Source organism: Capsicum annuum, chromosome 3, assembly GCF_002878395.1.
Source record: "Capsicum annuum cultivar UCD-10X-F1 chromosome 3, UCD10Xv1.1, whole genome shotgun sequence".
NCBI lineage: Eukaryota > Viridiplantae > Streptophyta > Magnoliopsida > Solanales > Solanaceae > Capsicum > Capsicum annuum.
Genome location: NC_061113.1, coordinates 268,057,993 through 268,071,611, shown reverse-complemented (window position 1 = coordinate 268,071,611; position 13,619 = coordinate 268,057,993). Strand labels below are relative to the sequence as shown.

At 35.1% G+C, this 13,619-nt stretch overlaps 3 protein-coding genes and 1 non-coding gene across 4 annotated transcripts; 3 read left to right on the top strand and 1 right to left on the bottom strand.

Moving 5' to 3' along the window:
- Positions 1-230: 230 nt before the first annotated feature.
- LOC107861762 (60S ribosomal protein L28-1) lies at positions 231-2,988 on the top strand. The gene is made up of 3 exons (XM_016707128.2): positions 231-607; positions 1,494-1,657; positions 2,653-2,988. Exons 1-3 carry the CDS (start codon positions 460-462, stop codon positions 2,770-2,772), a joined length of 432 nt encoding a protein of 143 aa, XP_016562614.1. The 5' UTR covers positions 231-459; the 3' UTR covers positions 2,773-2,988.
- Positions 1,981-2,135, top strand: LOC124897496. The gene has a single exon (XR_007054212.1). It is a non-coding gene; the product is annotated as a small nucleolar RNA snoR2/U65 (small nucleolar RNA).
- Positions 2,989-4,720: 1,732 nt separating the features above from the next.
- On the top strand, positions 4,721-6,044 carry LOC124897265. The gene has a single exon (XM_047410148.1). The coding sequence runs from the start codon at positions 5,280-5,282 to the stop codon at positions 5,541-5,543; it is 264 nt and encodes an 87-aa protein (XP_047266104.1). The 5' UTR covers positions 4,721-5,279; the 3' UTR covers positions 5,544-6,044.
- Positions 6,045-6,086: 42 nt separating this feature from the next.
- LOC107861759 (anoctamin-like protein At1g73020) lies at positions 6,087-12,196 on the bottom strand. Its single transcript, XM_016707126.2, has 16 exons — positions 11,695-12,196; positions 10,633-10,702; positions 10,363-10,478; positions 9,897-10,023; positions 9,710-9,810; positions 9,491-9,582; positions 9,296-9,400; positions 8,910-9,188; positions 7,820-7,952; positions 7,627-7,740; positions 7,479-7,549; positions 7,230-7,360; positions 6,994-7,076; positions 6,796-6,903; positions 6,543-6,701; positions 6,087-6,454 (listed from the first exon to the last, which is right to left on the bottom strand). Exons 1-16 carry the CDS (start codon positions 12,088-12,090, stop codon positions 6,329-6,331), a joined length of 2,211 nt encoding a protein of 736 aa, XP_016562612.2. The 5' UTR covers positions 12,091-12,196; the 3' UTR covers positions 6,087-6,328.
- Between the last annotated feature and the right edge of the window lie 1,423 nt (positions 12,197-13,619).

The window sequence follows — 13,619 nt, the reverse complement described above, 5'->3', positions numbered from 1 at the left end:
TAGTTCTTGTTGTACAATGTTTAGGTATCTCGTGAAATTAGTAAAATCATAAGCTGGTCTATGCAATTCTTTTACTTCAAGAGGTTAATTAATTTTCTCTATGTCAATATGATAAAAATTGTATTATTAAATGTTTGTGAAAATTATACATAATTTGCTCAAATTCCTCCAAAAAAAAAAAAAAAAAAAAACTACATAAATTGAGATTGGGACTGAATATAAAACAAATCTGATTAAAATACGTGTGAAAGAAAAATGGAGAAAAGATGGGCAAATTAATAGGCTAGACCCAGCCCAGCCCAGCCCATCACAATCCATTGCCTAGGGTTTTAGGTATCAATATATTACTATATATAAAGAAAATGTATCACACAAAAGCGCTCTTAAGCTCTCAGCATCCTCCTCTTTCCGCCGTCAAAAGGAAACCCTAGGAATCCATTTTTGATTGTCTTTGTAGAAATGACAACCGTTCCAGGGCAACTAGTATGGGAGATCGTGAAGAAGAACAACTCCTTTTTGGTTAAGGAGTTCGGTAATGGTACCGCCGGCGTCGTCTTCAGCAAAGAACCTAACAATCTCTACAACCTTCACTCTTACAAGCACTCTGGTTAGTCCATATACAATCGACGTGTTGATTGTTTTTTTTTGGGCTACGTACTGCGTTTTGTTGTTAGAGCTTTTTAGATCGGGATTTTGTTCCGTTGATATGTGATTAGAATTTTTTATTTTTTTTTTAGTTTTTGTAGTTGTACATGCAATTGTCATTTAACGCTTTTTTTGGATGGTTGTTTGAGTAGTGTGTTGTATCGTACTGTATTGTTTTAATGAATATATTGTTTGAATAGATTGTAACGTTTTCGTTAGAAAAGTAGGGTACTGGTTAGAGCTACTTTTAAAAAGATGGGATGAAGAATAAAATAGGATTATTTGTGGCCTAGTGGTCAATGAAGTTGGTTGAGAACCTGAGCTCTCAGGTCAGACCCCGGCTGAGACAGAGAAACGCGAGGTGATTCTTCCTATCTGTCCTAGCCTTGGCGGACAGACTTACATGATATATGTTATTGGTGGGAGGTGGGAGGCATACTGTGGATTTAGTCGAGGTGCACTAATGCTTGCTCGGACACCATTTTATTTTTTTAAAAAGATATAGACAATGAGAAAAAAAGAGTAATGTAGTGACAGATCACACCAATTACACAAAATGGGACTCTATGTAAGTAACAACACAGTACAATACAATAGGTAACTACCACCCAAACAAGCTATAATTGTAATGCTTTACATATTTTCATGTAGAATTCTGATGTTGTATGGGTTTTTGGAAGTGTACACATATGTTCTGCTATTGAAGTTAAGTTTGTCTTGTTTGGCAAGGTGATTTTTCAATTCCAGAAGGTTTGCTTGGTATTTGTTCTTCTTGCTTGAGAAACTTGATGTATCATGGGTTAAATTACTGTGAAGTCAATCTGTTTTATGCTTTTATGATTCTTTAGGCTTAGCAAACAAGAAAACTGTGACTATCCAGCCTGAGGGCAAAGATAAAGCTATTTTGCTTGCTACATCGAAGACCAAGAAGCAAAACAAACCTTCAAGCTTGCTGAACAAATCTGTGATGAAGAAGGAATTCCGCAGAATGGCTAAGGCTGTAACAAACCAGGTTGAGTTTTGATCCACCTCTGCTCACTACTTTACTGAAGTCCTTTCTGCACAATTGTTTGTCTGAACTACATTTTGCTGAATTTGCATCTTTTCTATGTTTGTCATGAAATCTAAAGTAGGTAGTTTCTCTGCTACCTTGCCCTACTCAAAATTGTTTTCTATACTTGTATTAACAAATATTGTTTGGATGCCTGTTGATTCCAATAATAAAACTCTGCAGATAGAAATTTTTAAAATCGACTGTTGATGATGTTTGTCTTCTTCCTATCCAAGTACACATATGTATTGTGATCATAATAGTTGTTCATTCTTATTATTTTGAGTCTGATGCCACGTCGATGGTAGCAAAATGTCCGATGACCAGCGATGCTATGATTGAACCACTAACAAGTTTTAATTAACGTTTCACATTTTGATAGGAATCTGTGTATGGATTTTCAATTCCTTCACAAGAGCCGTTTCATGCGATCACATTCTTATTTTCTCTTCAAAAAAAAAATTATCTTGATTATTTGGAGTCTCCACTTGTGAAATAATACAATCAATTGATAATAGTCAAAACTTTTTGTTGAAGCAATTGAAAACAGGCTTTGAGAATCAGTTCTTTTTTATAGTGCTAAAATTTCTGTTTTGGTTAATGTGGTGATTAGTTGAGTAGTCCTAACCAAGTTCAGTGATCTACATGTGGAATAACGAGGTGTACTTGATTTGTAAAAAATCACATAGAAATCATTTTGACTGATTTGTTATTCTTTACCATTTGCCTTGCGTTTTTTCTTTGGAGTTTGCTTGAAAATTTTGATGTTTTCATACTTTTCTGAAAATTATATCTCTTGCCGATTGTCTTTTCTAATCTGCTAGTTGATATTAAGCTTTTCCGCAGATTACTTCTGAACACTTGTAATATTGTCTTGCTAAATAGAAACTTCTCTTGTCTCAGCTTTGTATTGCCACATTATTGTATGAATGTGTTTTAACTACTACTCTGTACAGGTTGCAGACAACTACTACAGGCCAGACCTGAAGAAGGCAGCCCTCGCAAGGTTGAGTGCTGTGAACAGGAGTCTCAAGGTAGCCAAGTCAGGTGTCAAGAAGAGGAACAGGCAGGCTTAAAAGTTCATGCTAGGAAATGCTATGGTTGTATGACTTGTAATGCATGGGTTTTTTCCAGTATCAAAGTTTTGTGTTGACTTTATCTTTGTTTCTTTCTCATGAGTAGCTATTGTGGCAAGGGCAATATCTCTAGTTTTGAGCTAAAATTGACTCCCTTTATCAGAGTTTTGAAAGATTCATCTATATCAATTTATGGCATCTTAGATTGGTACTTTATTTGATTATTCCATTTTACTTTCTTGTGCTTAAAAATTGAGGAGTTTCGGGCGTTTACTTCTATGTTGTAGTAGTATGTGGAGAAAACTCCAATTGCGACTGAGTTCGTTTGCGTTGAAGAGAGTTTTGCCCATGTTAAAGTGACTTTACTCGGCAAACTATCAGGACCTTGTATGGGGAGACGTTTGGTATTATTTGGCCTAGCTTTCCATTTATAATTACAATTTGGCTAATGGAGTTACCAGGGAAGTACTTTGGGGTGGTAGTAATATTGGGTCTGGTCAACAGCTGAGGTTTCCATGTAAGGATGAAACTGCTGGTCCTAATTAGTAAGTTTTTTTCTCCAAAAGTTCTTTTTGCAGAGGAAACAGTAAGATTAGGACGTCAGAATTTATTAGTCTTTGTAAATAGCATACTTGTACTTGTCTGAGTTTGTAAAGTGAATGTTTCTACTTAGACTTGTGTCATCTGAACTCATTAAAACACAATACTTCAAACCCTATTTCGGTGCGTGTAACACAATTGCTGTCACGTTAGTTTTTACATCATTTTTAAAAGTTGCATTAAATTACACGTCATTTTTAAATTGCCACATAAGAAATTACATAAATCATAAATTTAAATTGAGAAAGTAAATAAAAAAAAATTAAAAGGTGAATTAAAAATGAAAATTTTTTCAATACCTCCTATGGCGATTCCGGCGGGTTTGTCGCTGGAATCGACAACAGGAGTTGACTTTAGCGGTGGCGATTCTGGCGGGTTTGTCGACAACAGGGGTTGACTTTAGCGGTTTAAGGTTGTTAATGGAGCTTTGGGTCGGATTTTTGGTGGGATGGAGCAGACGGCGTGATTTTTCGGCCAGTTTCCGGCGAGAACTCGCCGAAAACAGTGAGCTTCCATGTGTTTTCCCTCTCTCACGTCTCTCTCCGATCACTCTTCTTTTTCTCTGCTTTCTCTCTCAATCCTTTCCTTCTTTGAATCCCTTCCTCGACTTATCTCTACTCTTTCTCCATTCTTTTTGCGCTTTATCTGTTTCCCCCCCTTTTCGCTCAATTTGTGCGTGTGGATTGTTGTGTGTGTATAACAGCTTAAGTGTGTGTTTGGCGTGGTTGTGTGTGTTTTGTTTAGTGTGTGAGTATGTGTGTTTGTTCTTATTCAATAGAAAAGCCGAGGAGTATATCTGTTAGGCTGTCCTCTTCGTTGTGTGATTCTTATCTCTGTGTATATATTGTGAAAAAATGGAGAAAAAAATAGGGGTCCTTCCCCAGGGACGGTGGCAATGTTGCGGAGGAGGAGGATTGGGGGAGGTTTAATGGTAGCGGTGGCCAAGCAGCTTGGGGCTGCAATGGTGCCGTGTGTGGTGGTGGTGGTGGGGGGGGTTTATTTTTCTTTTTTCATTTTTTAATTGTTTAATGTAAAAAGACCAAAAAATGATCCTCGCTCGCCCCATGCGCGTGCAGTCATGCACTTTATTCAACTCATCTAATTTTGTGTCACATAAGCTTGATCAACGATCAGAGGGCTTGAAATATTGTGTTTTAATGAGTTTAGGGTTTCGAATGACAAAAGTCTAAGTAGAGATATTCACTTTACAAATTCATACAACTACAAGGAGCTATTTTGCCTTTTACTTGTGATAATTTATTCTTATTATTAGTTGATAGTCTTTCTTAAAGTACTGAATTTATTATATTCAAATGGTGATACAGTACAATTATCATTCATTTATTGTTTCTTAAGACCAACTTTAAGGGTAACATACAGGTTTCTTGCATCCCATTGGAAATTTGGCGCTAGCTACAAACAGCTGAGAGTTGGTGGCCTCTGGTTTTGTATCATCTATTTTCTCCCTTATGATTGGTAGGTTATTGGAAGAAAGTTTCCTTCCATATAATAAAGTCCAAACGTGCTGAGAACTTGGTATTAGTTAAAGAGTTCAATTAGTTGTGTCAATTCAAGGTTGGTAACAACCATTCCTCGTTGAAACGTCTACGACTAAAGCAGGAAACATATTCAGGTAAACATCAAAACATGATTATACAGTAAGTAAGCTTCCAACATGAGTAAAAACAATGAACACCAATTTAACACGCTTTTACGGAACTAGACATTTGACTAGTAACACAAAATCCTCTGCAGAATATTTGAAAAGTCTACTGCAGCAAAACTATTCCTTGCTACATACGCTTGGAATCCTCTGCAGCATTTTCTTTTGTTATAAAAGTCCCTCTTGAGAGATACATGATTCTCAACTACAAAACCCCAAAAGGGTCTCATTCCAGGATCAGTTGATGGCAGAAGATTCAACCTCCAACGAAGCAGCTGCCTCATGCAGCAAAGGGAGGCAAATTATGAGGACCGATGAAGCTGCTGCCGTGAAGCGTGGACGCTTCAGCAGCTGCTTCTCCTTCATGGAAATCTCAATTGATCCTGAAATGAGATCGTTGAAACATCTCGATTCTAAGAAGTTCAAGGAAGAAATCAAGAGATGGGCTAAAAGTGTTGCCTCTTATGCCCGTCAAGTCAGTGATCATTTTGGTAGCTCTCGTCGTTGATTCAGCAGTGAGATATCAACAAGAAGATCAACATCTCTTGTAGCAAATTGCCAGAGTACTGTTTGAGAGAACTTACAAAATAAAAGTGCATACAATCACAAGGGGATGCACAACCATGGAAAAAGAAAACAGAAAACAGTCGTGATATTAATGCAAAATAAGAGAACAATACTGCAGAACAACAAAGAGCGGACTGCTAAAGGATGCTCAAATACAACTATGAACTCAAATCCATTTCACTGTAACATAATTTGCCAATACGAACATGAAGTCAATAATGTAGTGCAGCATCATTTTTCAAATTTTACTTTCTTCTTTCTGACGTGTGTGTTCTCCAGACATGATATGGGAAGTTGTTTCGTTTTTATTTCTTCAGTTGTCTTTTTTGTTTTTTCATTTTTTGTGTCTAATCAATCCTTTAATGATGATAAGAAAAATACATTCTGTTTAGCAGTGATGGACTGATTATGTCTTTGTAGTATGTGGTTGGCGCGGAGGTAATATTATGAACGTTATTAACGAAATGGTATCTACTCTAGCTGCTCAATCGAAAACATAACTTATTTACTTTAAAGGAAGAGAACCGCACTTTACACTGCCTTGCGAAACAAGCACACTGGCACCTAAGGGTCCACTAAGATGAAATTCACTTGTTGCACAGTTATACACAGCTCAAAATCTTCATATATGCTCCAACATCTACCTTCAAAATTTCACTCTGACGAACGAAGGTGACAACGTAGTGTGGATAGGAACATGCCACTCGTAAGTCCTTCAACATATTACTATTCATCTTTTTTTAATTCAGCATGCATCTTTTCACCAGAAATGCTCCTTAAAAGTTGTCTGGAGCACATATCATGTACATGAGTTGCATTCTTCATCCTATTAGCTCTTATCCACGCCGGCTCCTATTCAAGATGTAGGAAATGAGCAACTCTCGTTAGGCACAATGGTATGTGTATTCTCTGAGATTGGTATAGCTACTAGAAATCATACCTCTGGAACAATGCGTGAGAACACAAATTTTAGGAGCAGAAGTACATGTTCCATAATGAGAATTGCAGCAAGTCCAGGTGATATTTTCCATTTCCCCTCATTATCATAAAGGCATACGAGGAGAATGCAGTTTGTACATATTGACATGACAATCAGAAACTGAATTCCAAGAGATTAAGACATTACAAGAACAGGTTGTTAGCAAGTAAGAGTTCGTATAATTGGGTTCGGCAAAAGAAAGGGCAACATGTACCTGAAATATGTTTAGCCAAGCTCCAATTGTTGCATCAGGACGTGGAATAGGCCTTCTTAACATGGCAAGCAATTTCAGTGCATCTGTTCGTATCTCTGTGATGTTGTTCTGTGAAAGCAAAATTGAACACGGCTCCTTATTACTCATTAAACAAAGTAGCGAACTATATCAAAAGTGGGAGGCAGGTGCATTATGTACCAAAGTAGCAAAGGCAAAACCAAGTGGAAATGCACAAGCAAACATCATGATCATGCCAAATTGCAATGCCAATTCCAGACAATCTGCAATTATTAAGAGTTTCAATTAGTTACGACCTACGGGTATGTTGAAACAGTTGCAGTTGCAATAATTCAAACAGGGAGATGTTATTAAAGGTGCTCAATAAGAATAAAATTCATGTAGGATCTTTAACAAAAATAGGAAGCATTAATTACCATCGAAAAGTCCGTCTTCAAGCTCCTCTCCAATACTAGCAGAATAATCAGGTTTAAGGTACTCCTTTTCTACTCTAGACATGTATTGGGTCTTTTCTGAAGACTTTCCTTTCTCACGTTTTCTCTTGTTTCTTTACATAAAGGAATAAATCAAATGGACCAGAAAGCAGCAAACAAATAATAAAACATAGTAAATTAGCTCTCCAACTAAATCTTTGCAAACCAGCCGAAATGAAGAGAGCGCCTTACCCCACAGCTCTATATTTCTTAATGCTGTATTTTATGTAAGGTAGAGAGTTCTCCAGCATATTTTCCAGCACCTGGGAAACAGCAAGATATACATTAGTAAAGATTCAGATGGCATATATGAAAAAAATCAGAAAAAAATCCCATCTACCTCTGATATAATTAGACGCTGAATGAGAACTTGACGAAGTGTCATAATATTGCGGTGCAATAAAGCATGATAGAAGATTCCAATGTAGGATTGCATGAAGTAAAGGCCAAAGACCTGCGGAAGACAGCAGATTCACAATTAAGGGCTAAAAAGTCTGGACAACTGAGAAAGAAGCAACGCTTTCCATAACCACCTTGTAAACCCAACTGTCAGCTCTCCGTTCTATGTTTTTGTTGTGCTCATATTTTACAAGTTTCACTGAGATCTTTCCGCCAATTCTGTTGAAGTACTGAATAATAAAGAGGTATACAGCTAACAGACAAAACCTGAAAGAAGCAGAAAGCATATTATTTTTGTATGAGGCAGATGAAAGTGAATTAAGAGCAGAGAAGGCTATGAAAGTGAATTAAGAGCAGAGAAGGCTATGTTGATAAACTGTAGTCTGCAAAGATTTTGCACTGGAAAGCAGTGGCGGAGCTACCTTTGTTCCACGGAGTTCATCCGAACCCCCTTCGACGGAAAATTATACTGTTTTTATACTTTTCTTACATGGTTAAACATATTTTTTATGCATATATAAAAGATGTTGAGCCCCCTTCGACAAGTTCGTATATTTACTTCTCAACCCCCACAATGAAAATAGGAGCCACTGCTGGATAGGCAAGAAAATTGGAATTATCTGGTAGACAACTACTTTCTTGGGATTAAGACCAACATTTTGAGAATGCAATCTGAATACCAGGATATCTAAACCCTGGAAGGTGAACATAATAGGAAAGTTTCACAAAATATTGGCAGGTTGTTTTATGAAATAAAATGCATGCTGGCATGACAGAAGGATTTCAATGTCAGAGAAAAATACTTCTTAATAGACTATGAAGTAAAACTAGGACATCGAATAGATGAAATAAAGGAGTAACAATCAAAAGAAATTTTAGCAATATCGGCATCTGTTCAATAGTATCAAAAACTAAGTAATACACCAATTAACAATTTGACATGATGAGGAATTTTTACGTCATCCTACGCTGCTGAACTGGGAGACTTAAAAGTAATGCATCCTAGCTTATTTACATTAATACGCCAAAGAGAGGATCTTGACATGGAATCTTAACCAACCACTTGAAGATATCTCTGACACCGGGATGATATTGAGACTTCAGACATGAGATGATCCATTTTTCTTTTCTTACTAATGATGCAAGTTAGGAAATATAGATAAAACATGTAGTTATGGACAAAGTATGCTAATGTCATGAGTAGAAGAATATAAAGTTGCTTACTTTGATATGTCAGACCTCAAAACCTCATAGACATGAGCAAAAGCCAATTCAAAAGGCAACTGGAGACATATGATGCTCAGTATAATCATGGCATCATTTCTGAATCTCATGAAATGACCAACCCATTCCTCTCTTTGGAATGCTTCTTTTCCTCTTGGTTTATCAGTTTTGTCAGCTCCCTGTTTCCTCATGAGCTCCACAGGGGATTGAAACTGATACCATTCACCTTCTAAGGATCTAGATCCATTGACTCCACCAGCTGGATAGATCATCTGCCACCTGCACTCCAAGCAGTGAAATAAGAATGAAAAGACATCAATCCAAATAACATCAATATAGAAAAGATGTGACAGTAACGAACAGAATAATCATGCTGAATGTGTCACCTGACAAGAAGTGCCGAGTTTTTACGTTTCCAGAATTGGAAAAGTAACACAGCCCAACAAATTATGCTTATGAAGAAAGCAGAAAGGACAAACAACTGAAATGACCTGCAGAATATGTAAGAGCTTGTCCAGAATCAGAGTTACAACTACAACAAACTTGACAGTAAAAAGGAAAAAAAATTGGGATTAACCTACCCAAAATCCACTAACTGCACTGTAAGTCCAAATGCAGCTGGGAAGAGCATCCATCTTGTGTACATCCCAAGAAATGCGAAATAGGAAGCTATCTATTGTTGAGAGTATGTATTGGGTGTTAAGCAAGTAGAAAATGTGCATCATAGAGAACATGGACACAAATAGCAGCGGAATATAACAAGATCAAAGAATGGAAAAAGACTCCTCCAAAAACTTCACCTTTGTTCCATAATAGTTACAAATATCATCGATAGGCTGTGCAGTGAAGTCCCACCAGTTCAATGCCCAACTTCTTAGAAGCTGCTTCCTCTTTTTCTCATCTGCAAAGTAAAATTTTAATCTTATTTTAATCTGTTTTGGATGTTTCTACACCAGTGATAACTTGAACATATCAGAGAAAAAATACCATGCACAGGGAACACTTCTTTAACAATGCTCATTGATTCCAATGTTCGCAAAAGAGGCTTCCCTGGCTCCCAGTGCACCTCATTTCCATCAGACTTTAATATAAAAGATGAGGTGCTTGTGTTCACCTGCAATTTTGGACTCAGCAAACATGAACTTGAAACATGGTAAGGAATACATTGTGAGATACTACATAACAGAAGATTTTTTATATTCCAGTTTAGATTGCAATAAAAACACAGAAGACTCCTATTTTGGAATAAATTAAGACATATAAGATTTATCTTTGATAAAGGGAAAGGGATCTAATAGTTTCAAATGGGACAAGTAAACAGTACTAAAAAAGACCGGCTTCAGACTTGCCTAATCTGATATAGACAATCAAATGAAGGCATGAATAAACTTATGCATCCATTAGGACAAGTAACCACAAGATCTAGAGCAGGCTAGGAGTCCAGTTAACTCACAATCCCATATATTATGTGGCGGTAGCAACAGTAGCGCTCCAACCAACTAAACAAGGAGCCATCTGGCTGCCTTTCATATGCTTCAACCTCATCCCAGTGAAATTGCAAATCCACTCCTGAAACCAAAATTGTGTGCTCAGATATAAGCAAAAGCCTGCAATTTTTTTGGATAGGTGAATCAGCCAGTAATTACATCAGACCATACATAAAAAAAGAGAAACTAAAAAAAAAATCTAAGGAGGAAACTAAAGAGACTTTAATGATTATCACCGATATGAGTCCGTTTCTTCAATTGCAACTCTGCTGCAGCCTGGCCAAGAGTTTTTAATGGCGCTCCCAGCTGGAAAGAAAGAGCTTAAGATCATATAATTTTATATGCAGACTCCATAACAAACCAGCACCAAGGAGATATCTTTTGAGTGACCAGACATATCACGCCCATAGCAGTATTTTTCTAATTAAAGAAAATTATAATCATAACAAAAGGGACGGCCAACATAGAATATGTGTATACATACATAAATATTGGCAACTTATCTGTTTCCATGTGTGAAACTTCAAGCATTGCCTACCTTCATAATTTTTTAAGGTAAAAGAATCCAATGTGTCATATGCCATCATTCAAATTCCTTAAAGTACATATATACTAGTTCTTAGCTTGTGACAACTAAGAGTGTTTGTCTTCAGTCTCAAGGATCCAAAATTCAGTTCTAACGTTTTGGATTCCTTTATATCCCACAAAGAAAGATAATGCCTACCCCCTAATCTATATGAGGCAAGCTTAACATATACTATGGCCTATGCTGTTCTTACAAATCTTGCTTATCATATTTGTTGATACTAAGATGAGTACATACACTGCAAAATTTCTACTAAAATTGGAATATATATTATGCAGGCAACTTCAATCTACTTCAATTCTCGCCTATGAATATTCCATACATGAAAAAGGGAATTATGAAGCTCAAACAAATTAAAAAAAAAAAAAAGAGTGAAGGGTCAAAAGTACACCTAAAGTATGTGTTTTTATGAGTGTCATACCTCAATTACGAAGGTGTGAGTTTTCTACGTGAACTATCACCAAAACTCATCTATGACCATGTAGTAATGAATAATTGATAGGTTAGGTATGTCTTGATAAATGTGATTACTCAAACTCAAAAAATCGTGATACTTTAGGTATGTTTTTGACTATTTAAGTTTAAATCAAACAATGGTGATTCCTCCACTAGTATTCAAACAAAAGTTAAACTAGTAGTAGTAATTAACTAATGGAAATCTCCTGTAAAGCGCAACCACTGTATATGAGTAAAAAGTCGTAGCGTAACGCACCCTGATAAATTCATTCTGAAGGCCAACAACTCTATCAACAATTAATCCCGCTTTTCGAAATTCCTCAACAAGAACCTCAACACAATCAGTATCTTCATCTCCGTCCTTACAGTTCCCGGAACTCTTCGGAACCACCACACCAATTTCAAAGGCAGTTTCTAATTGTCCCTCCGCACCATTCATTTCCCAATAACCTTCTTTGCTCCAACGAGGGAAAAACGTGAAGAATCCCTCCCCGCTGAAGGTTAGAGGGGAGATTGCAGTCAAAAATGATATTATCGAGGAGGCAAAAGAGAAAAAATTGTGATGAAAATGAGCGTCAGTATTTGTAGCAACGAGAAAATGGCGGAGAAATACACGACAACAGTGTGCAGGGTGAGAAAGGTGGTGACACATAAGATGAAAGGACGTAGCACACGTGGAATGGGCGCTTTGTTATTTTGGGTAACCGTTTTTAGGTCCCTTTCAGCAGCAAACAGCTCGATTTTCAGGCACAATACTCAATACTTCATCGATTACTGTGAATTTTTTTCGTCTATTTCGTCTTTTAGCATTTCAGATGATCATTTATTTTTAGAAAAAATACTAAGTAATATATTTAAGTATTAAATTATAAAAAATAATAATATTTTTATTAAATTATATTTTATAGTATATATATTTATATGTATTTGTATTTTTATAGCAATAATTTATAAAATATAAGATATATATCGATTATAAAAATAGTAAAAATTATATATATTTATATTTTTGCAGCAATAATTTGTAAAAATATAACTTACTATATTATGTAATTATAAAACTCATAATTAAGGGGATAAGTATGTTATTTGTGAATTTTGCCCTTTATTTTTACTTGTTTCCTTTATAAAGAGTTCGTTTGGACAAGCTGAAAAAAAAGTTTTTAAAAAATACTTTTGAAAGTGTTGAACTTATTTTAAAAATAAACAGTTAAATGTTTGGAAACAAACGCTGAAACTGAAAAAAAATTATTTATGTGTTTGATAAATAATGCTTTTAAGCTTTTTTTTTTTTTAATCAAAATGTTTGAAATATTCTTATAGCTGTTAATAATATATAGAGTTGATTATTATTAATTTTTATTGCTAAAATGATTCAAATTCAAATTAAATATATAAATAATATTTTCATGAATGACTATTAATTTGTGAGCTAAGAATATTTTTTTCTAAGTTTTAAGTGTTGAATATTTATGTTTGAAAAAGATAGTTATGGTCAATTTTGATCAATAAATTTAATATATCATTATTTACTTGTGTATATATAGGGGGATTCATGTATACAATCTTGGTAATGAATTTTATGAGATTGATAATATAAAACTAATATTAATTTTATAGTGATTACTAATATTATTTTCAAATTTGTTGGTATATGGACCAACATTATGACATAAATACCTCTATTTTAAAATAAAATAAAATTGAGAATATATATTATTGAATACAAGATTACATGTATAGGATCAAAGAAAAAAAAATAGCACCTTTTAATTGTCTGCTTAAGTCTAGTAATATAATATTTTGATTCATATTTTTCCTTTCTGTAATCCGTATAGATAATACTTTCATAATATGCTGATCTATATATTATTTTATGTATGGTAAAATATGAAATAAAAATGGGTATATAAAAGTGTGTTATGAAGAATTAGGGCTACAAGGGTAAACTTGAAATAAGGAATAATTATAAGAGATGAAAGTGTAATTTAATTGGTCAACTCTAAATAGCTTATAATCTTTCCAAAATTTTTTTAGAAATGCTAGCTTCTTATCTTTGGCTTAAAAAAAAATCAAAATTAACTTTTTTTAAGCACTTATAAAATTTGTCAAACACTTTTTTAAGTAAAAAAATAGCCTATAAGCTATTTTGATCAACTTAAAAGTTAAGCCAAACGCCCA

Bases quoted from the DNA above. Each gene is read 5' to 3' on its own strand.
- LOC107861762 (XM_016707128.2), top strand. From the start codon at position 460: ATGACAACCGTTCCAGGGCAACTAGTATGGGAGATCGTGAAGAAGAAC. The intron at 608-1,493 runs GTTAGTCCATAT...ATGATTCTTTAG, and splicing joins TCACTCTTACAAGCACTCTG to GCTTAGCAAACAAGAAAACT. The intron at 1,658-2,652 runs GTTGAGTTTTGA...TACTCTGTACAG, and splicing joins CTAAGGCTGTAACAAACCAG to GTTGCAGACAACTACTACAG.
- LOC124897265 (XM_047410148.1), top strand. From the start codon at position 5,280: ATGGCAGAAGATTCAACCTCCAACGAAGCAGCTGCCTCATGCAGCAAA.
- LOC107861759 (XM_016707126.2), bottom strand. From the start codon at position 12,090: ATGTGTCACCACCTTTCTCACCCTGCACACTGTTGTCGTGTATTTCTC. The intron at 10,479-10,632 runs GTGATAATCATT...TTTTGGTTTCAG, and splicing joins GAAGAAACGGACTCATATCG to GAGTGGATTTGCAATTTCAC. The intron at 7,953-8,909 runs GTAAGCAACTTT...TGCTTCTTTCAG, and splicing joins TTGAGGTCTGACATATCAAA to GTTTTGTCTGTTAGCTGTAT.